This window comes from Loxodonta africana, chromosome 4 (assembly GCF_030014295.1).
Source record: "Loxodonta africana isolate mLoxAfr1 chromosome 4, mLoxAfr1.hap2, whole genome shotgun sequence".
NCBI lineage: Eukaryota > Metazoa > Chordata > Mammalia > Proboscidea > Elephantidae > Loxodonta > Loxodonta africana.
The window spans coordinates 117,774,716-117,796,381 of NC_087345.1; the positions used below are offsets into that span (position 1 = coordinate 117,774,716).

General features: G+C 36.6%; 1 protein-coding gene across 1 annotated transcript in view; it reads right to left on the minus strand.

Annotated features, from left to right (window-relative positions):
* PDE3A (phosphodiesterase 3A) overlaps window positions 1-21,666 on the minus strand; it is a 357,534-nt gene that overhangs the window by 64,255 nt on the left and 271,613 nt on the right. The window contains exons 3-5 of the mRNA XM_003405678.4: window positions 11,161-11,418; window positions 8,316-8,470; window positions 3,158-3,282 (exon numbers count right to left, since the gene is read on the minus strand). Of these exons, the coding sequence (XP_003405726.2) occupies window positions 3,158-3,282; window positions 8,316-8,470; window positions 11,161-11,418 (538 nt within the window). The remainder of the gene's footprint in view (window positions 1-3,157; window positions 3,283-8,315; window positions 8,471-11,160; window positions 11,419-21,666) is intronic.

Consider the following 21,666-nt stretch of genomic DNA (forward strand, 5'->3'; position numbering starts at 1 on the left):
ACCTTGCTGGAGTCACAGACTAGTATTCTTACACCAGTGACGTCACTAGTGTTGGTGTCACCCAGTGTGATAACTCATGATGTCACCCCCCTCATGGTACTCCTCCTGTACCAAACCATGCAGAATCCTTAGTAATGCTTTTTGTACTAATGTTAGTCATAATTGTAATTCTCCTATATCTCTTCTTCTTTTCCTTTAATTACTAGTTTGTTCTCAAAAAAGTTATTGATACAGGTTCACAAATACTAATTACTACAATATTGTAGCTAAAACACCAGAAAATTTGACAAAATCAGTGACTATTGTAATAGGGTAATAATGACAGCTCTGATCAGAGTGCGTTAGAAGGTTCACAAAGTAAATTAGCACAGACTTAGCCTTTTAGGTTTATTGATACATGTAAGCTGGGCCTACAAAAAACGTTTTTGTTGTTACAATTAACTACTCAAACCAAAAAAACCCGTTGCTGTTGAGTTGATTCTGATTCATAGCAACCCTATAGGACAAAGTAGAACTGCCCCATAGGGTTTCCAAGGAGAAGCTGGTGGATTCAAACTGCTGACCTTTGGTTCACAGCAGAGCTCTTTAACCACCGTACCACCAGCGACCCACAACTAACTACAGGGATATTTTTATAGACAGCCATTTTAGTTTCACCCACTCTGACAACGTCACCTGGTCTGCAGCCCCCCCTCCACACACACACATAGTGATGCCACTGTCTTACACAACTAACAACTGTATTTGTCCTCAGGGCAACCCTGATTTAAGTATTTGCCTACGTTTTCCTGTCCCTGGCCCTGGTGAAAACTCAGTTCTATTTCTCAGGTTACTAATGACTTCTAAATTATAAAATTTAAAAAGCAATTCTAAAGAATAGATAGGACAGGATTAGTTGTTGGAAAAAAAAAAAAGGTTTAATGATTTCTTTCAATGTTGCATTCCAATAAAACTATACTGTTTAGAGAAAATGTCTTTTTTATACTGAACAGTGAAGATTGAAGCCAAGTAGGTGACGGTTTCAAGAAATGGCTATCCAATATAAAGTGAGTACTCAAAAGGAAAATAAAGCACTAAAGTTTCTTTTTTAGGAAACAAAAACAGTAGAAATGCATTTGTAAGTTGGTCCTCTTAAAATTTAAAGTTTATATCTCAAGATAGGCTCTTAAAATATCAGTGGAATGTGAATACTATTTCTATAACCGTCCTATAAACATTGTCATTTTGAGAAATTCTGCTTCTGGCAATGATGGAATAGTTTATAGTAAACCAGCACTGCTTTGAGAACAACTAGAAAAGCTGGGTTAAAAAAAAAATCTATTTAGACAAAACAACCCGTATTAAGGGGCCAGGTTCCCAGAGAGCAGAAAATCTGAGAAGGGTAAGCCAAAATCCTGCAACCAGTTCTTCTCTTCAGAACATTATTTACTGACTGCTGACTTGAGCAAGAAGCTGAGAATACAAGCAGAGGGATGCAGTTAGGGGTAAGGTAAGCCAGCAGAGCTTTTAGCAGTATCGTGGAGCTGATGACACAAAAATTGGGGTTTCGGACTGCAGTGGCAAGAATTTGAATGTCTAACATCTCAGGTAAGACAGGCAGTTTTTCCCTTGAACAATTTGGTGAATTCTTAAGTTGTTAAAGGAAGATTAAGAAGTTAAGAAGGACCCACTGCCTTTAAGTTGATTTCAACTTATAGCGACCCTGGAGGACAGAGCAGAACTGCCTCATAGGATTTCCTAGGCTGTAAATCTTTATGGAAACAGACTGCCACATCTTTCTCCTGTGGAGCACCTGGTGGGTTTGAACCGCTGACCTTTCGGTTAGCAGCCAAGTGCTTTAACCACTGCACCACCGGGAATCCTTAGATGAGCAGGAGGTTACTGAAAATCTGAGCAGAGTTTTCTGCATTGCTGAGAAAAAAACTAATCAAAACAAACAAATGAAAAAATCTTGAGTTTGGAACAGTACAAGAAAGAGAATTTATAGCAAACACCCCAAGCCCTCAGTTGGACTCTAGGAATGGGGGCGATCCAGATACAGATAGAATCTTTCAAAAACTGGAGTCCAGTCTTGAGTCACCACAAACTCTGATCAACTGAGGTAATCCTTCCTGAAACCATTTCATTTTTCTACCTAAAACCTTATTGTTCTTAACTGATATCCAAACTCCTTATCACTGTTAAACATGCCCGGTACCATCTGGTTTCTTCCTATATATCTGTTTTAATTTCCCAGTACTCTTCCCTTTCTGCTTGCTACCTTTTCCAGCCATATGGAGTCTTAAGTTCTTCAAGCTCCCTCTTGTTTCTCTTTTCTTCTCTTTCATCATTTGAAAGTTTTCTCTCACTTCCTTATCACAGAACTGAACATACTGCACAGTAGTAGCTGCTGACTTGTCTATATTCCCAACTACAATATAAATTCTGATGGAACTGGATCAGCCTTAATCACTGCTATCTCCCTGAAACTAACCCAGTGTCTCAGATAATAAACATACTACAAATACTTGCTGAGTAAATGAAGCTTGCAGTAAGGGAGACGCATCTGCTTAGAAGTGTAAATGCTATATTATTCCGAACCTAGAAATTTCCCTGCAGTTCAGATACCAAACCCTGGATGGGAAAATACACATCAAAATTTTAGTTTCTGAACCTATCTCCAAGGGAAAGAACACTTATCCACAGTATTGTTGGGGTCTTTTGGTTACTGACTTGCAGGCTTTTACCAAAAGCTCTCAAAGACCCTGAATTATATTTTCTTCAAATTTAAATATATTTTCCTTTCAGCGTGTATATATTTTGGGGGAGTGGGTGACATAAAGTAAGGATTTCTTTGAAAAAAATTACGTATTGTAAGTGGGGCGTTTCCTTGAACTCATATATGTAAATATCAGACATCTGAAAAATAACTTTGATAGGCTTTAAAAATAAAACTGAAATTTTATAAGTATATTATTAGCTTTTTTATTAAAAGATGATGCTTCTGGAGATTATCGTCAATGATGACATTGATCTTCCATTCATCCAATAAGTTCGAGACAGGAAATCTGGTGCAGCCACCTTGAGAGAATACGTATTTCTTTCAACACATGGGCTCATTTCTCTTCATGACCGCATACTCACTGAGGAGGAAGTCTTCTTCCAGTGAATTGCTTACCTGGTCGATTTTGCTTTTTAGCCTTTACATGATTAGCTGCAGAAACAGTATAGGAAGACGTGAAGGATCTGCTTTTGGTGAGGGTCATCATCACTGGGTTATTCCAAGAATCAGGATTCACCGCACTGTAAAAACAGGAAAAGCGACATAAAGAAAAATGAAAAAAATTATTCATCAATTGCTGGGGCAAATCTTGCCAGAACCCAACTATTACTTCCATGACAGATTTGCCATTCTGAGTATTGGTTTGGGCTCGGTGACAACCATTTTATTTTCAAGTGACAAAACAGATTTTTTAAACTCAATCCCTATTGTAGGGATACAGCAGGTACTCATTAAGCATACCGAGTTAACAAAAGAGGAAAGATAACTTTCCTATGTAGCCACTTAACAGGAATCAAACAAGTTAACGTCTGTACCTGCTAACTTTCTCCTTCTACTTATATAATCATGTTCCTCACAAATTTTCTTAAAAAAAAAAAAGTTCGCAGATTAACTGGTTAAGATGCAGGAGGATTTATATCAGGTTAGGAATGTCACGAAGCTTCCTCTGCTGCTCTCTTGATTAATTATTATTCTCGGTAGATCCATGTTTAAAGATAAAATGTTTATAAGATCATTCAGTGGTAATGTGTTTCACAGCATTACCTTGGGAAGAAAAAGGTTAGCAGCAGGCCTTTAACCTGTTATTTCTCTTTATTGGAAATAATCCGGAAAATAAGGAATGGCCCAGCCAAATCCTATATAAACGTGCTAATGATGGACCTGCTGCTAAATTTCTTTTAATTTTCAGAGATGGTTTTTATTAGGAGAAAGGTGATGAAATATGAAATACTTTCAGTAAGACATACCTAGCCTGTCTAGATTGCTTATTGTAAGTAAACTTGGAATTAATAGATCTATGGTGGAGGGAGGGTCAAATTGGAGAATATTATGTAAGTCCAGTAATTAATGGGCTATAGTTTTTTTTGTTGTTTGTTTGTTTTGGTTTTAGACTTTAAAGATGTCCCAAACCATAATTTCTCTGCAAGCATAGATCAAAACTTTACACGCTGAATCTGAAATAGAATTCATCCTAATGCAGAAGAGAGAGGCATTTAAGTTGATGTGTTGATGATCTTGAACTGCTCCAAGGGAGAAATGTTTGGTCTGTATTTTGCTATCTACTGTGTCCTTTGAATCTTAGGTAAACTTGGCACTGGGTAAAATCTGTAATTTGCACGAGCCCAATTTGACAATTTGACCATTTTCCAATTTTAGATTGGCACTGTAAACAGGGTGTACCTGGTCTGTCTGAGTGGCTTATTGTAAATAAATCTGAAATTGATGGAATTATTGTGGCATGAATGTCTGGAGAATGTCCTGTAAGCTGTATAATTAATGGGGTGTAAGTTAGAAATGTTTCATAACCAAAATGCCTCCCTCTGTGCAAGCAACATTATGCATGCATTGTTTAAAACCCTGCATGTTAAATCCAAACTAGAACACGGCCTATGGTGGCGGAAAAGGACTTTTAGCGAGCTGCATTGACAATCTCTGACCCCTCAAGGGAAGTACACTGAGACTGTGCTTTGGTACTGCCTGTATTCTTTGGTCATCATTAAATTTAGCACTACGTAAGTTTTCGGACTTATTAGACACTCTGTGTTAAGTCAGATTTGACACACTGATCCCTACTGTTATCTCATTTCTTCATTTCTTTTAATTTTCAGAGATATTTTTCAACTATAGATGCAAGTGTTTAAAAACATCATTCTTCGTCCTTACTTACAATAAATGTTTCCAGAATATGTTATAAAAGAAGACATTTGAAATGTGGAATGGCTCCAGCAATGATCAAATGCAATTAAGGAAACCATGTGTTACATACAAATAGGTGATTACTTTTCTATATAAACTTTTTAAAGACAAGATCTTAATATTAACTGTATTTATTTTTTAAAATCTCAAAAAATTATATACCAAAAATTATCTACTACTATTTAGTTTTTCAAATAAAAATATTTAAAATGTGCTAATTCTCAAGAGTTTTATAAACTACATCTTCAATGTTTGAGAATTTAACGAATTACAAGGCAAAATCATAGCCATATCTATGTGTTCCTTTTTTTTTTCTTAATATCACACTTACGTAATGCATTATACTTGGAAAGGACTTTCAAATATATTGCTTCATGTGATCCTCAGAATAGTTTCAGCCTTGTATTGGCCCACACTTCCTGATACTTGTTTATATATCAGGAATATGTAACAATTTGGATTTTGGAGAGGAAAACAACCTTGGAAACCTTTAATGGGCCTCCTTGTGTTGACACAGGAGAAGGAAACAGTCCATGGGCCTGTTGTAGAGATCTCAATCCTTCTCCCTAAAAAGTGGATTTTATAATCTTATTTCTACCCATAAGGACTTCATCTTAGGTCTCAAAAATCTCATCGGGCCCTGACAGTTTTTTTTACAGAGTTTACAGTCTCCTTTCTGTCTTTTATGCAGATAAGTGGGAAGTTCCAAGACAGACTTGGAATAATTTAGGGTATGATATAGTTCAGTATTTTCCATTTCTTTCAAGTGCCGACTTGTATTCTTCCATCTAATTTGCCTCAATTATGCCATTTACATCCCCTTTTGCCTAACAATTCCTTGTGCAACAGGTAGGTGCCAGTGGGTGTGGAGGCTCAGGCAGGCTAAGGACTTGCTTCTCGGGACCCACATCTGTGAGTGGTAGGGCCAAGATTCTTCTGGTTCCCAGTCCAGTGTCCTTTCTGCCAGGCTGTGTTTACAATTACCCAGGCGTAAATTATCCAGCTATATAACTAAAGGGATACAAGCTGCAGACTCTAATTTTTACTGCCATTCTTGTTCTGCTTTGGATGGCTTCAGTCCTCAAAAAGCCTCAACAAAAGGACAGATATGGAAGAAAAGAAATAAGACATTCAAGGGCTAAAATTCAAATTGATTTTGAAATCAATCAGTTTTGGCAATAGCTTTTCTGAGTAAGAGCATTTTAATTTTGGTTTATAATCATGGCTAAAGATTATCTGTGGCTATCTTTTCGCTGTTATCAGCCCATTACAAAGAGTGAACCAACCATAACTCATTGTATGGAATGGTGGTACTATTCCCACTTAATTATACATGGTTTTCCCTTGTGATGTTCAAATTCTGTTCATAATGATGAAAAACTGTATTACTCTCAGATTTTATGTCAGAACTTTTTACACACCGTGAAGTTAAGGAATACTGAGTTAGGTAGTGATGGGGGGCGGGGAAGTATACACAGGAAAAAGATCTATGAATTTTTATGTTGAGTGAATCACACACTATTCCTAGTCTCTATTGAATTTATCTGAGCCTGAGTACTTATTTCATAAGCAGAATGATAAAATCCTCGAGGGTTAAGCTGATAAAAGTTCTTAAAATCCTATTCTTCTTCATGACTTCAAGTTCAGGCCCCAATCTGAAAAGAGGAGCAGGAGAACAAGAGATTTGACCAGAAGTAACAAAGACTGTGAGCATGGCAAAGGGCTGGGCAGTGTTTCGCTCTGTAGTACACAGGGTCTCTATGAGTTGGAACTGACTCTATGGCACCTCACAACAACAAAGAAGAAGAAAAGAAAGAAAGAAGACATTTGACAATGCCTGAACAGACTTTTGGTAAAGTCATGCTACAGAAAGAAAACCATGGCATGGAGCATTAGCTCTACTATGCCAGGGAATTTGGTAAGGTACCATTACTAAAATACGCAATCTGTTAAGCACTATACTATACTCTAAGAACATAACTCATATTCTTAAGCAACACATATCTAACAATAATACTACTAGCCCCCACATACCAGTATTTGCTGTTATAAAAATCAACGATGGAAAATATTTTCCAAGAAAATATCACTAATGATGTAATTTCAAATTTTAGGACATGTTTGTGAAACAGATTGGTTAAATCTTCCCATGGGGTGTTTAGAAGTGTTACAAATGTTCAAGTAATAACATGGCATGTAATTCCAAGAAACATTCTAGTTTATGTGACTCTGCAGGTTTATTAGTACATAAACATCAACGTGGAAGGAACCAATTAAACATCAAGGAAGCATTAAAAATTATCAGTCTTATGCCTTGAGAGATTTCCAGTTATCTGCCAATCTCAGCATGGTGATTTATTATATTCATGACCAAGATCAGGAGAAAGTCACTTCTGCTATTGCCATCGTGTGGTTCACCACAATGTTGTGGGTACTTTTCAGTCATTAGGTCATTAATGAAACTGTGGTATATGTTTCAAACTAGAGTGCAGAAGTGTTCTCATAATGAATGAATTCATGTAAATATGCTATTTTTTTTTTCTAAATAGAATAATACCACACACAAGTGCTCTCTACTTAAAGTTCTTTCATTAAATGTTTTCTTCAAAATTTTTTCTATACCTTAACATTATCTCTTCTTTAGTTTTGGTAATTCTGGCTTTCAAATCACTTTGTAACACTGGAATTAATATACTAAATAAAGTTACATTACCAATTGTGTGAACACGTCTAGGTGATTTTAAAATAATAATCTACTTTTTGATCTGCACTTTTGCCTTTGGGGTAATGCTAAGGCAGCTGCCCTAGTGGGCTGGGGAAATCTAAGTCAATCATTAGTATTAAGTTGGATGCCTGTGATTTAAAGTTCTCAGTGTGATTCTCAGTCATATGATCTATGTAAAAATCTAGCCTGCCTTTATTCTGGACTCAGTGTTCCTCATTCAAGATCACACTGAAAGGAATCACCGCAAGTCACTCTCTCTACTTATATTTAGGGCCACACAACAAAACTTAAGTCTAATTATGATGTTGATCCCTACCTATAAACCTGAAACTTGTTGCCATATAGTTGATTTCAACTCACAGTGACCCTATAGGACAGAGTAGAACTGCCCATACGGTTTCCAAGGAGCGGCTGGTAGATTTGAACTGCTGACCTTTCGATAAGTAGCCAAGCTGTTAACCACTTCACCACCTGGGCTGCTCATGCACCACACTGCATTTAAATGATAGACTTTTTCCATTCCTAAACCTGACCTCTAACCAACTGTTCATATTTCTTCCCTGTAACTTATAAATCCTTTTTGGTTAAGTAACTTCTCTAAGAGTCACAAAAAGAACAGAAGCACTGTTTTACCTGGATAAAGGTGCTTCATGCAGTTTGATGCTGGCGCTACGGTCCCTTCGAACTGGTGCAGGTTCTAAGGTGGGTAGACCTGTGGCTGAGGTGGTGGTTGTCCAAGTAGATGAAACTCGTCTCAACAATCCTGGGGGCAAACTCCTTCTCAGGCGCTGGGAAGAAGGAATGTTGATTTTATTATCAAACATATTTTATACCACTAACTTCTATGTAATATAATGGAACGACCTGGGTTCTTAATTAAAAATTAATTTATTTAGCTATATTGGTTGAATATTGCCAATCTAAAACTAATTCGGATACTCAGAAATTCAATAAAAGGCTCTCTGGACAAAATGGATGACTATTAAAAAATCATGGTATAGTCTCTGTTTCAATGTTTATACAAATATGGAATTATAGGAATGAGAGTTGATTACCTCTGATATAATTTTATAGCCATTTTAGTTCAATAGGATTTACCCACTTATACATATATATTATTATGCTAATTACTATATACGGAAATTTTTCCTCAAAAGTCACTTGTTTGGGGTTTTGATAAATTTACATTATTTGTACAATAGGCTATACCCAAGTGTTTATTGATTATATTTACTTCCAAATGATCGGAGTTAAGCGTAAGAATATAACACCTTTACAAAATGCCCCACCTTTCTTGTGGTAAATGTGACTTAAAGACATCAGGGATATTGGTAATATAATCTTCTTAACCAAAACCAATTCCTTTTAACACAAAACTTTGCTGGCTTATGTGCGTTCTCTTCTTTTTATTGTTTCTTCTCGCACCATATCCTAAGCAGGATCTGTGATATTATCAGCACAGAGATAAGATTCTGGGCTCCAAAGGATGAGCAACAGCACTCTAAAGTGGGTATTAGCCATAAGAATTAAAATGAAGGTGTCTTAATTACCTGGTGCTGCTACAACAGAAATACCGCAAATGGATGGCTTTAACAAGCTAGAAATCCAAGCTAGAAGTCAGCTCCAGGTGAAGGCTTTCTCTCTCTGTCAGTTCTGGGGGAAGGTCCTTATCATCAATCTTTCCCTGGACTAGGAGCTTCTTAATGCAGGGACCCGGGGTCCAAAGGACACACTCTTTTCCTGGCACTACTTTCTTGGTGGTATGAGGTCCCCCTGTGTCTCTGTTTGATTCTCTCTTTTATATCTCAAAAGAGATTGACTTAAGGTCCAACCTAACTCTGTAGATTGAGCCCTGCCTCATTAACATAACTGTCTCTAATCCTGCCTCATTAATATCATAGATATAGGATTTACAACACATAGGAAAATCACATCAGATGACAAAATGGTAGACCGTCACACAATACTGGGAATCATGGCCTAGTCAAGTTAACACATATTTTTGGAGAACACAATTCAATCCGTGACAGAAGGTATTCTCCTAAAACCACAGCAATAGTCATAACAGAACCTCAACCCATGTTTATTTGTGGCTAGTTACTCCTAATAGACCAACTATGCAGTCATAATTTCCAAAGACACATTCTCCTCTTCACAAGATGGCAACAATTTTGAGAAGTGAAGTATATGCCATCTTGGAATTCAAAAAGAGGCCTGATACTAAGTAATTTCCTGTATCTTTTAAATAGCTAAATATACAGCTGAGAAGGTAACTCAGAAGGAAGAGAAGTAGTCAAGCACTGGAAAATACTAGCATCCTTGCCTCAAATTGGCCTCTGGCCTCATGTGTGTTTTGAGACTTGAGGGGAATCACTTAATCACTTTCTGCATTTCTTACTGTCATATCATAATTAAAATAATAATAAAAAAAAAAACCCATTACTGTTGAGCGGATTCCAAGTCATAGCAACCCTACTGGGCAGAGTAAAACTGCAGGACAGGGTCATTGCCTTATATTCAGAGTGGTTGGTGGAGTCTAACTGCCGACCTTTTAGTTAGCAGCCGTAGCTCTTAACCACTGAGCCACCAGGGCTCCATATCAAAATTAGGTATAACTTTTTCAGAGAAGCTGATGCTAGAAGAGAGCCTTGTAAATATCTAATTGACAGTGTTGCTAGGATCATATTACTGAATCAAGAAACTCACAAGAGCAGGAGCCTGGATGTTACTAATTGACCCCAGCTCAAAAAGGTAATGGCTTCTCTACTAAATAAATAACAGTACTGGATGCCTCAGAGACCACTTAAATCCTGATTTTTTTAAAAGTCTTTAACTTAACTTACTTTCAACTAATAAATGAGGTTGGAAATAGGCACCATTATCTATCCCCAGAGTTGCCACCAGAGAATTTGAGCCTACAATTTACTTTTATAAAACTTTTATATCTTATGTATAAAAAGAAGAAATTGTACAAATTACTAAGGCCATCTTTCACTTCAAATATTAAAAAAACCAACCAAAACTGTAATAATTAAAAGGCTGGTTAGTTTGGAAAATACATGAGAGTATGATGAAGACTATCATACTAGGAAATCAAAGAGCAAAGGAATCTTGAGTTATAGAAGGCAATGGAAACAGAAACCACCCCAGAAGTGGAAGAGGGTTGTTTTTTGTTTTATTTATTTGCCTATTTTTCACTGCTATATCCTTTTTTCCTGGCACTTAGAAGATACTCAATAAAAATTTCTTGAAAGTTTGATTAAAACAGATAGGAGTTTTTTCTTTTTAAAGAAAGTGATCAAGTATAGGGCAAAGTCTTCGTGTTTAGATTTTTACTACTTCTGTCACCATGATCAGCACATCTTCACTGAGTAACTGATATGAATCTGTAAACAGGTTTGAGGTGACAGGAAGAAGAACTAGAAGACAATTAAAAGAAAAAGGTTAACCCTATAAGGACTATATCACTAATACCTACCTTGGGAATAGCCAGCTTGTCTTTTTCAGAACTTTCTTCAGAATCGGAACAGGTATAGTTCTCACTGAAGGAAATGACGGGGTTCACTCTGGGCTTGTGAATGGCCTGGAAGGTGAGCTGTGTGCTAAGTAGGTTGCTCACTGCCCTCAAGGATGTGCACACGTTTGGGGGCAGAGAAGGGTCTGCTAGAAGGTCGGTAATGAGACCGTGAGCCTCGCCCATCACGGCAATATCCACAGTAATACTGGTTCCTGAAGACTGAGACAACAAAGAAAAGGTAGGTTAGAAAAGGAATTAAATTGACTTTTTCACTGAAAAATTAACTGAGTTGACTCCTTAGCATTTAAGTGCAGTCAAATTATATTCAAAGCACATTTCTGTTTCCAAATTTGCCAAGTTTCTAGGCCATGGTTTTCATCCTTTATGTATCTGTGGCACATTTTTTAATGCTAGAGCTTGGGAAGGGGTACAGCAATTTGAAGAGATTAAAAAGATGAACACTAGGTGGCACAAATGGTGAAGAACTAAACTACTAAAAAAAAAAAAAAATAAATGTTGGTGGTTCAAACCCATCCAGCAGTGTTTCAGGAGATAGGCCTGGGAACCTGCTTCCAAAAAGCCAGCTTTGAAAACCCCATGGAGCAGTTCTACTCTGCAAACATGGCGTTGCCATGAGTCAGAACTGACTCGATGGCAACAAACAACAAGTTCCAAAATGATAAGAAATTTCAGAGAATTGGAAAAAACTTCCTATCAATCCCATCTTACAAACAGTTCAATGTTTTATATGTATGTAGACTTTCATTCTGAAAGTAAAATTAATATACTATAAAACTTTAATTTTAATAACATTTTAATGTAATACCTGAATAGAGTATTTTGTAATTATTCAACTAACATTAGAGATATTTTAAAAAATCAATTAAAGTTAACATTCAAATTCACTGATTGTCTATTTTCTTGTGGTTGGTAAGGATAGAAATTTCAGTTCTAAAATACTGTGGAACATTTATCATGTTCCACCAAACTGCCTGCCAGATTCAGAGTCATTGCCTTATATTCACTGAACAAATGAAGAGCCCAAAATACAGAGGACAGAAATGTTCCCCACCCTGGTTGGGCAGAAGAGAAAAAATCAGGAAGCGATAAGACTAAGGAGCAGCAGCAGCATCATGGCTAATGGGATAAAAGAAGCCTCAAGGCAGAACACAGAGAACCATTAATATATTGGAATGCTGTCACGGTGTGAGGCACAAGGAACCCACTTAAGTTTAAATAACATAATCCAGTTAGTGATTGGGTACGCAGATTCGAGAATTCCACTACTTAGATCCAAATTCTGAATTCCCACTCTACCACTTTCTCAATGTCTGGTGTTTGGCAAGTCAATAACCTCTCTGTGCTGTGATTTTTCTACATGTAAAATGGATGTAGTTATAAGAGTACCAATCTCAGAAGGTAATTATAGGAACTTAAGAGATGATATATGTAAAGTGTTTAATATCATCCTGGCAATTATAATGATAATAATGATAATGACCCTAATAATAATAGCTCTGGAATTTTCAAGTAAGGCTATTAGGAAGTTTGGCTGACCACTTCAAAGAAAATGAAGATTAGTCATTCTCTCACAGCAGACATAAAAATAAACTCCAAACAGGTTAACAATTTAAATGTATAAAATCATAAGATTACTAAAAGAAAATATGGGAGACCATTTTATAATCTTGAAAATAGGAAGGTCTTTGAAAAATAAAATGAATTCATAAGCCACCAAGGAAAACTCTGAAAGATTTGATTAAATAAAGGTGTAAACTTCTTTATGGGAAATTATATCATAAACAAAGTTAAAAGACAAACTGTGAGAAAAATATTTGCCACCCAAAAAAGTTAAAACATATCTAAATAACGAGCTTCTAAAAAAATCAATAAAAAATAAAATTGGATAAAGATAATGAATAAACAATTCAAAGAAAATGTAAATAATCAAATATATTAAAAACTGCTTGCTTCCTAATACTTAAAATGCAATTAATATAATAAAAACAGTTCATATCTTAGACAATTGACAAGATGGTGTGAAGTGTATGGTGTAAAGACATGGGCAGTCCCTTGTGATTAATGCAAAACAATCCAGTATGTAAAAATATAAAGCCAATCAATGCACTGTTATCAAGTAGATTCTGACTCATAGTGATTCTATCGGACACAGCAGAAAATGTAAAGACAAGGACACAAATGTTGCTCTGCTGACAACAACAAAAAATGTAACCATTAAATGCATATCCATAGAGAATTTTTTTTTTAAGTTGTAATATAACTGCATTATAAAGCATTATGCACTTCTTTAAAAGGTGTGGGTAGATCTAAAAATGATTACTTGGAAAAATGATCATGGAATATTGGTTACTAAAAACCCATTGCCTTTGAGTTGATTCCAACTCATAGGGACCCTACAGGACAGAGTAAAACTCCTTCATAGTGTTTCCAAGGCTGTAAATATTTATGGAAATAGATTGCTATATCTTTTTCCAGTAGAGCAGCTAGTGGGTTCAAACAGTTGACCTTTCAGTTAACAGTCAAGTGCTTTACCACTGTACCACAGGGCTCCTTGGAATATTGGTTAAAACCCATTGCCATTGAGTCGGTTCCAACTCATAGCGACCCTGTAGGACAGAGTGGAACTGCCCTATGTAGTTTTCAAGGAGCACCTGATGGATTCGAACTGCTGACCTTTTGGTTAGTAGCCATAGCTCTCAGCCACTACACCACCAGAGTTTCCTGGAATATTGGTTAGTGGGTAAATAAGTATATCATAGAAAAACATGATAATTGTGAAACGAACACCCACCACACATGAATATATCTAAACTTATGATAACTATAAGTGATAAATTATTCTGTAAAGGTATCGTATAGAACAGTTACGTCTTTTACCACTAGAATAACAACAACAAAAACCATTGAGATCTAGTTGATTCTTACTCATAGCAACTCTATAGGACAGAGCAGAACTGCCCCATAGGATTTCCAAGTCTATAAATCTTTACGAAAGCAGACTGTCACATCTTCCTCCTGCCAAGTGGCTGGTAAGTTCAAACCACTGACCTTTTGCCTAGTAGCCAATAGGTTAACCACTGTGCTGACAGGGCTCCAGAATAACAATAATGACCATAAGAATAATGATGTTATTGTTGTTAGGTGCCATCGAGTTGATTCTGACTCATAGTGATCCTATATACAAGAGAACGAAAAACTTCCTGGTTCTGCACCATCCTCAGAATCCTTGTTATGCTTGAGTCCATGATTGCAGCCACTGTGTCAATCCATCTTGTTGAGGGTCTTCCTAGGATGATGTCTTTCTCTGGGGACAGATCCCTCCTGATAACATGTCCTAAGTGTGTAAGAAAGAGTCCTTCCTTCTAAGGAGCATTCTGATTGTACTTCTTCCAAGACAGATTTGTTCATTCTTTTGGCAGTCCATGATATATTTGATACTCTTGCCCAAAACCACAATTCAAAGGCATCAATTCTTCTCCATCTTCCTTATTCATTGTCCACCTTTCACATGTATATGAAGTGATTTAAAACACCTTGGTTTGTGTCAGGTGCCCTCTGGTCTTCAAGGTGACATCTCTGCTTTTCAACACTTTAAAGAGGTCTTTTGCAGCAGATTTGCCCAATGCAATGCGTCTTTTTTTTTTTTTTTTTTTGGCTGCTGTTTCCAGGTATTGATTGTGGATCCAAGTAAAAGGAAATCTTTGACAACCTCAGTCTTTTCTCCGTTTGTCATGACATTGCTTATTGGTTCAATTGTGAGGATTTTTGTTTTCTTTATGTTGAGGTGCAATCCATACTGAAGGCTGTGGTCTTTGATCTTCATCAGTAAGTGCTTCAAGTCCTGTTTACTTTCAGCAAGCAAGGTTGTGTCATCTGTGTAACACAGGTTATTAATGAGTCCTCCTCCAATCCTGATGCTGTGTTCTTCTTCATATAGTCCAGCATCTCAGACAGTTTGCTCAGCATACAGATTGAATAGGTGTGGTGAAAGGATACAACCCTGACGCACACCTTTCCTGACTTTAAACCACGCAGAATCCCCTTGCTCTGTTCGAACAACTGCCTCTTGATCTACACACAGGTTCCTCACGAGCACAATTAAGTGTTCTGGGATTTTCATCCTTCACTATGTTATCCAAGTTTGATATGATCCACATAGTTGAATGCCTTAGCATAGTCAGTAAAACACAAGAAAACATCCTTCTGTTATTCTCTGCTTTCAGCCAGGATCCATCTGACATCAGCAATGATATCCCTGGTTCCACAACCTCTTCTTAATCCAGCTTGAATTTCTGGCAGTTCCCTGTCAATGTAGTGCTGCAACCGCCTTTGAATGATCTTCAGCAAAATTTTAGCTGTGTGTAATATTAATGATATTGTTCAATATCTTCTGCATTTGGTTGGATCACCTTTCTTGTGAATAGGCATAAATATGGATCTCTTCTAGTTCGTTGGTCAGGTAGATGTCTTCCAAATTTCTCGGCATAGATAAATGAGCACTTCCAGCTCTGCATCCATTTGTTGAAACATTGCAATTGGTATTCCGTCAATTCCTGGAGGCTTGCTTTTTGCCAATGCCTTCAGTGCAGCTTGGACTTCTTCCTTCAATACCATCAGTTGCTTATCGTATGTTACCTCCTGAAATGGTTGAATGTTGACCAGTTTTTTTTTTATAAAGTGACTATGTATTCCTTCCATCTTCTTTTGATGCTTCCTGTATCATTTAATATTTTCCCAGTCATTGGTCTTGCAAAATTCTATCATATGATCTCCAGAATTGTTCCTATCACCAAGGCCATATTTTCCATCTACTGATCCTTCTTCTTTGTTTCCAACTTTTTCATTCCAATCATCAGTAATTATCAGTGCATCCTGACTGCACGTTCGATCAACTTCAGACTGCAGAAGTTGGTAAAAATGTTCAATTTCTTCATCTTTGGCCTTAGTGGTTAGTATGTAAATTTGAATAATATTCATATTAACTAGTCTTCCTTGTAGGCATACGGATATTATCCTGTCACTGAAGCATTGTACCTCAGGATAATGATATACATCAGAATAAGGATGGCAGATGATATTTACCAAGCACATGTCTACAAAGTAGGTATTGTATCAACTTCATTTTATCAGTCACAAATAAGTTGCCAAAACTGGGTACTGAACAAAAGAAACACCAGGATATAAACACACTAATTCCATGGTCTAAGTGCTGAACTAGAACACTGAAATAAAGAATTTTTTCATCTTATGTTCCTAAATATATCTGTAAATTATTGGATGCATTATTTCATCATTGTGCCTATGTTTTTCCTGTGTTTGTGGGCCTAAATATTCATTATAAGTGACATGATAATTTAAGTGCAATATTAATAGTTTTAGGGTATATAATTATGCATATTCCATTTATGTACTACATTGTTAACTTAAAAAGTGTCCATGAAATTTCCACTGAAGTAGGTTAAAATTTTCTGTTAAAAACACTATTTTCAAGTGTTTCTCTAATCACCGTGCTTCTGAAAAACTCACCTAGTACAAGCCTCTGAAATGGTAACGTTTATTCCTAGCCATGTTCTAACAAATCTAAGCTGACATGTCACTGTAACATTTCCATAAAATTTGAAATTTTAAGTCTAACTTTGTTTCCAGAACACAAAACTTTAAAACTCTCTGACAAGGAAATTAACATTTTTATGCTTTAATAATTAATAATTAAAGACATTTTCTCAAAACGTTGTCAGTACATAAAGTCTGCAAATGCGAGAGGATAAAGTAGAAAACGTCCATTTACAATTAGAACTATAATTAGGGTTATAATTTTATAACATATTATTGGTCAGAGGCAAGTTTTCTTTGTAATTTTCTACTGTTATGTCATTTTCAATAATACATTTTCTTTCCTTTTATACACAATATATGTATTACTTACATAAAAAAAAAAAAAAAACCCACTGCCGTCAAGTTGATTCCGACTCATAGCGACCCTATAGGACAGAGTAGAACTGCCCCATAGAGTTTCCAAGGAGCACCTGGCGGATTTAACTGTTGACCTTTTGGTTAGCAGCCATAGCAGTTAACCACTATTCCACCAGGGTTTCCACTATTTATATACGGAGACAAAAACAAACATTAATCCTTTAAAAGTGAAACTGTAAAATAAAAACAGAACTTAAAACACCATCCTTACGTGTCAATGTTAGATTTACACATGAATTTAGAAAAGAAGCCTGATAGGTATTTCAATCTTAGATATGATATAGCTTTTCTCAAAGCAAGATGTTCAAGTGAAAATAAAAGCAATATTCAAGTCAATAAGAAGCAAATTATCCCTATTGGAATTAGCTAAGAAACCATAGGTAACACTTTAATATTGAAAAACTTCTCTAGTATTATTAACTCAGGTCCTTGCTTTATTGCTTTTCTGATTCAAGAATAAAATGGTATAACCATTAAAAGCTTCATTACACATAAGTTATCATCACTTTTAGGATCACATAACTAAGGGTTTCAATGAGGCGTGAAATCTAAAACCAACGATCAGATTTTTTTGCCAGGAACCCACCAGTACTAACCACACATGAAATGCTGAAAGACTGAAAGATAGGCTGGCTGCTATTTCAATAAACAACAGGTGAGCTATAAAAACAAGGATATGTGCAGGGAGTCGTTGTTAAGGAATTTCAGACAAGAGGGCCTGTGGTTGACAATAGAGCTTTCTCATTACATGATACAAAATATAAAATAATTGAGCGACTCCCACAGAGAATATTTGCATACCTTTTCATCTTTAAAAATAAGGTAATTACATTTCTTGGTATTCCAAATGATACTCAGAGAAATATTTCATTTAACTGGTGAAGTCTTAGTGATAATAAATACTAAAGGTTGAGTTTATATAAAAGCCACTTTAAAGGAAAGTCTTAAACTAACAGCTTCAAATCATCTTCAAGTATAGTAATGAGCTGCACTAAGCAAAACCCACAGTCCAGTCTCTTTACACAGTAGACGATCAAACAAATCTTTTCCTTCAAAAAATGTTACCAAGCAATATAAAACATTCTACTTCACAAGCTCTCCTTAGAATACAAATATTTATATTTAACGTTTAAGAAAATGCATGTATAACTCCCTAGACACTATTTAAATGACAATCAAATTTGGATTGCCACCTTTAAATAGAAAATCTGGAATTCAAGTCTAATAAACAGTGGAGTAAAGTGCAGTTTTATATATCAAACCAAAAATAACTGATTGGCTTGGTAAATCTAGCACATTTTAACGCACTTAGCTTTTAAACATCTTTTCCTCTCTTTATTGCCATCTAATTTATTTTACCATCACCTGGTCCTTCTTAATACTGACTTTAAAAACCAAACTAGTTGCTGTCCAGTTGATTCTGACTCTTGGTGACCCCATGTGTTTCAGAGTAGCTCTGCATTCCATAGGGTTTTAAATGCTGTGACTTTTTGAAGTAGATTGCCAGGCCTTTCTTCCAAGGTGCTTCTGGGTTTGAACCATCTAACTTTTGGTTAGTAGCTGAGCCCTTAGCCATTTATGCCACCCAGGGAATCTCTAATTCAGGCTTTGTTGTTGCTGTTGTTAGGTGCCGTTAAGTTGGTTTCTACTCATAGTGGCTCTATGTATAAAACCAAACCCATTACCGTCGAGTCGATTCCTACTCATAGCGACCCTATAGGACAAAGTAGAACTGCCCCATAGAGTTTCCAAGGAGTGCCTGGTGGATTCAAACTGCTGACCTTTTGGTTAGCAGCCGTAGCACTTAACCACTACGCCACCAGGGTTTCCACTCTACATATAAAAGAACAAAACACTGCCCAGTCCTAAGCCATCCTCACAATCCTCAGTATGTTTGAGGCCGTTGTCGCTGCCATTGTGTCAATTCATCTTTTTGGGGGTCTTCGTCTTTTTCGCTGATGCTCTGCCTTACCAAGCATGATGTCCTTCTCCAGGGACTCTCCATCCTCACTTCCAAGGAACACTCTGGCTGTATTTCTTTCAAGACAGAATTATTTGTTCTTCTGGCAGTCCACAGTATATTCAATATTCTTCACCAACACCACAATTCAAAGGCATCAATTCTTATTTGGTTTTCCTTATTCATTTTTCAGCTTTTGCATGCATATGAAGTGATTGAAAATATCATGGCTTAGATCAGGGGCACCTTAGTCCTCAGAGTGACATCTTTCCTTTTCAACAATTTAAAGAGGTCTTTTTCAGCAGATTTGCCCAGTAAAATATGTCCTTTGATTTCCTAGCTGTTGCTTCCATGGGCGTTGATAGTGGATCCAAGCAAAACGAAATCCCTGACTACAATCCTTTCTGCATCTATCACGTGGTTGCTCATTGGTCCAGTTGGGAGGATGTTTGTTTTTTTTTATGTTGAAGTGTATTCCATAATGAAGGCTATAGTCTCTGATCTTCCTTAGTAAGTGGTTCAAATGCTCTTCACTTTCAACAAACGAGGTCGTGTCTTCTGCATAACGCAGGACATTACTGAATCTTTCTCCAATTCTGATGTCATGTTCTTCTTCATATAGTCCAGCTTCTAAGATTATTTGTTCAGCAAACACATTGAATAAGTATGGTTAAAGGATACAACCCTGACGCACACCTTTTCTGATTTTAAACCATGTAGTATTTCCTTGTTCCGTTTAGACAACTGCCTCTTGGTCTATGTATAGGTCAAGCATAAGCACAATTAAGTATTCTGGAATTCCCATTCTTCATAATGTTATCCATAATTTGTTATGATCCACGCAGTCAAATGTCCTTGCATAGTCAATAAAACACAGGTAAACATCTTTATGATACTCTCTGCTTTTAGCCAAGATCCATCTGACATCAGCAGTGATATCCCTCATTCCAGGTCCTCTTCTGAATACAGTTTGAATTTCTGGCAGTTCCCTGGTGATGCAACTGATTTTGAATTATCTTCAGCATAAATTTAACTGTGTGTGGTACTAATGATATTGTTTAATAATTTCCACATTCTGTTGGGTCAACTTTCTTTGTAATAGGCACAAATATGGATCTCTTTTAGTTGGTTGGCCAGGTAGCTGCCTTCTAAATTTCTTGTCATAGACAAGTGAGCACTTTCAGTACTCATTTGTTTGTTGAAACATCTCAATTGGTATTTCATCAATTCCTGGAGCCTTGTTTTTCACTAATGTTTTCAGTGCAGCTTGGACTACTTCCTTCTATATGATTGGTTCTCGATCATATGCTACCTCCTGAAATGGATGAACAGCGACCAGTTCTTTTTGGTACAATGACTCCATGTACTCCTTCCATATTCTTTTGACACTTCTTGTGTCGTTCAATATATTACCCCTACAATCCTTCCTCGACGGCAACGGGTTACAGGACAATCCTTCAAAATTGCAACTCCAGGCTTGAATTTTTTTCTTCATTTCTTTCAGCTCAAGAAATGCCAACTGTGTTCTTCCTTTTTGGTTTTCTAATTTCAGGTCTTTGTGCATTTCATTATAATACTTTACTTTGTCTTCTTGAGTTGTCCTTCGGAATTTTTCATTCAGCTCTTTTACTTCATCATTTCTTCCATTTGCTTTAGCTACTCTATGTTCAAGAGCATGTTTCAGAGTCTCTTTCGACAACCATTTTCGTCTTTTCTTTCTTTCCTGTCTTTTTGATGATGTCATCTCACTATTTGTCTGGTCTTCAGTTAATAGTGTTCAATGTGTCAAATCTATTCTTGAGATGATTTCCAAATTCACGTGGGATATGCTCAAGGTCATATTTTGGTTCTCATGGACTTTTTTTAATTTTCTTCAGCTTCAACTTGAACTTGCATATGAGTAATTAATGGTCCATTCTGCAGTCAGCCCCTGGCCTTATTATGACAGATAATATTTAGCTTTTCCATCATCTCTTTCCACAGATCCAATCTGATTCCTGTGTATTCCATACAGTAAGGTCAAAGTGCATAGTCACTGTTTATGTTGTTGAAAAAAAGGTATTTGCAATGAATAAGTCATTGCTCTTGCAAAATTCTATGATGTGATTTCCAGCATTTTTTTTTTTTTTTTAATCACCAAGGCCATTGTCTTAGGCTATCTAGAGAAGCAAAACCAGTAAAGTGTGCAAATGCATATACAGAGAGAGATTTAGATCAAGAAAATGGCTTACACAATTATAGAGTCTGGAACATTCTGAGTCCATGGATCTGGATAGAGGCTTCTCCAGATTCATGTAGCCACAGCAGGTGGTGAACCCAAGGTGAGTAGGTTGGAGAGCAGGGCTCTTGCTAACAGGCTGTGAAGATCAATGAATCCCAAGATCTGCAGATAAGCTGCTACCTCAAATTCTGAAAATCGGAAGTCAGAGAAACAGGAGGCAGCTGCAGGATCCAGAGCAAGCAAAAGCCAGAATGACCACTTTTTATATTCGGATGCAGGCCACACACCCAAG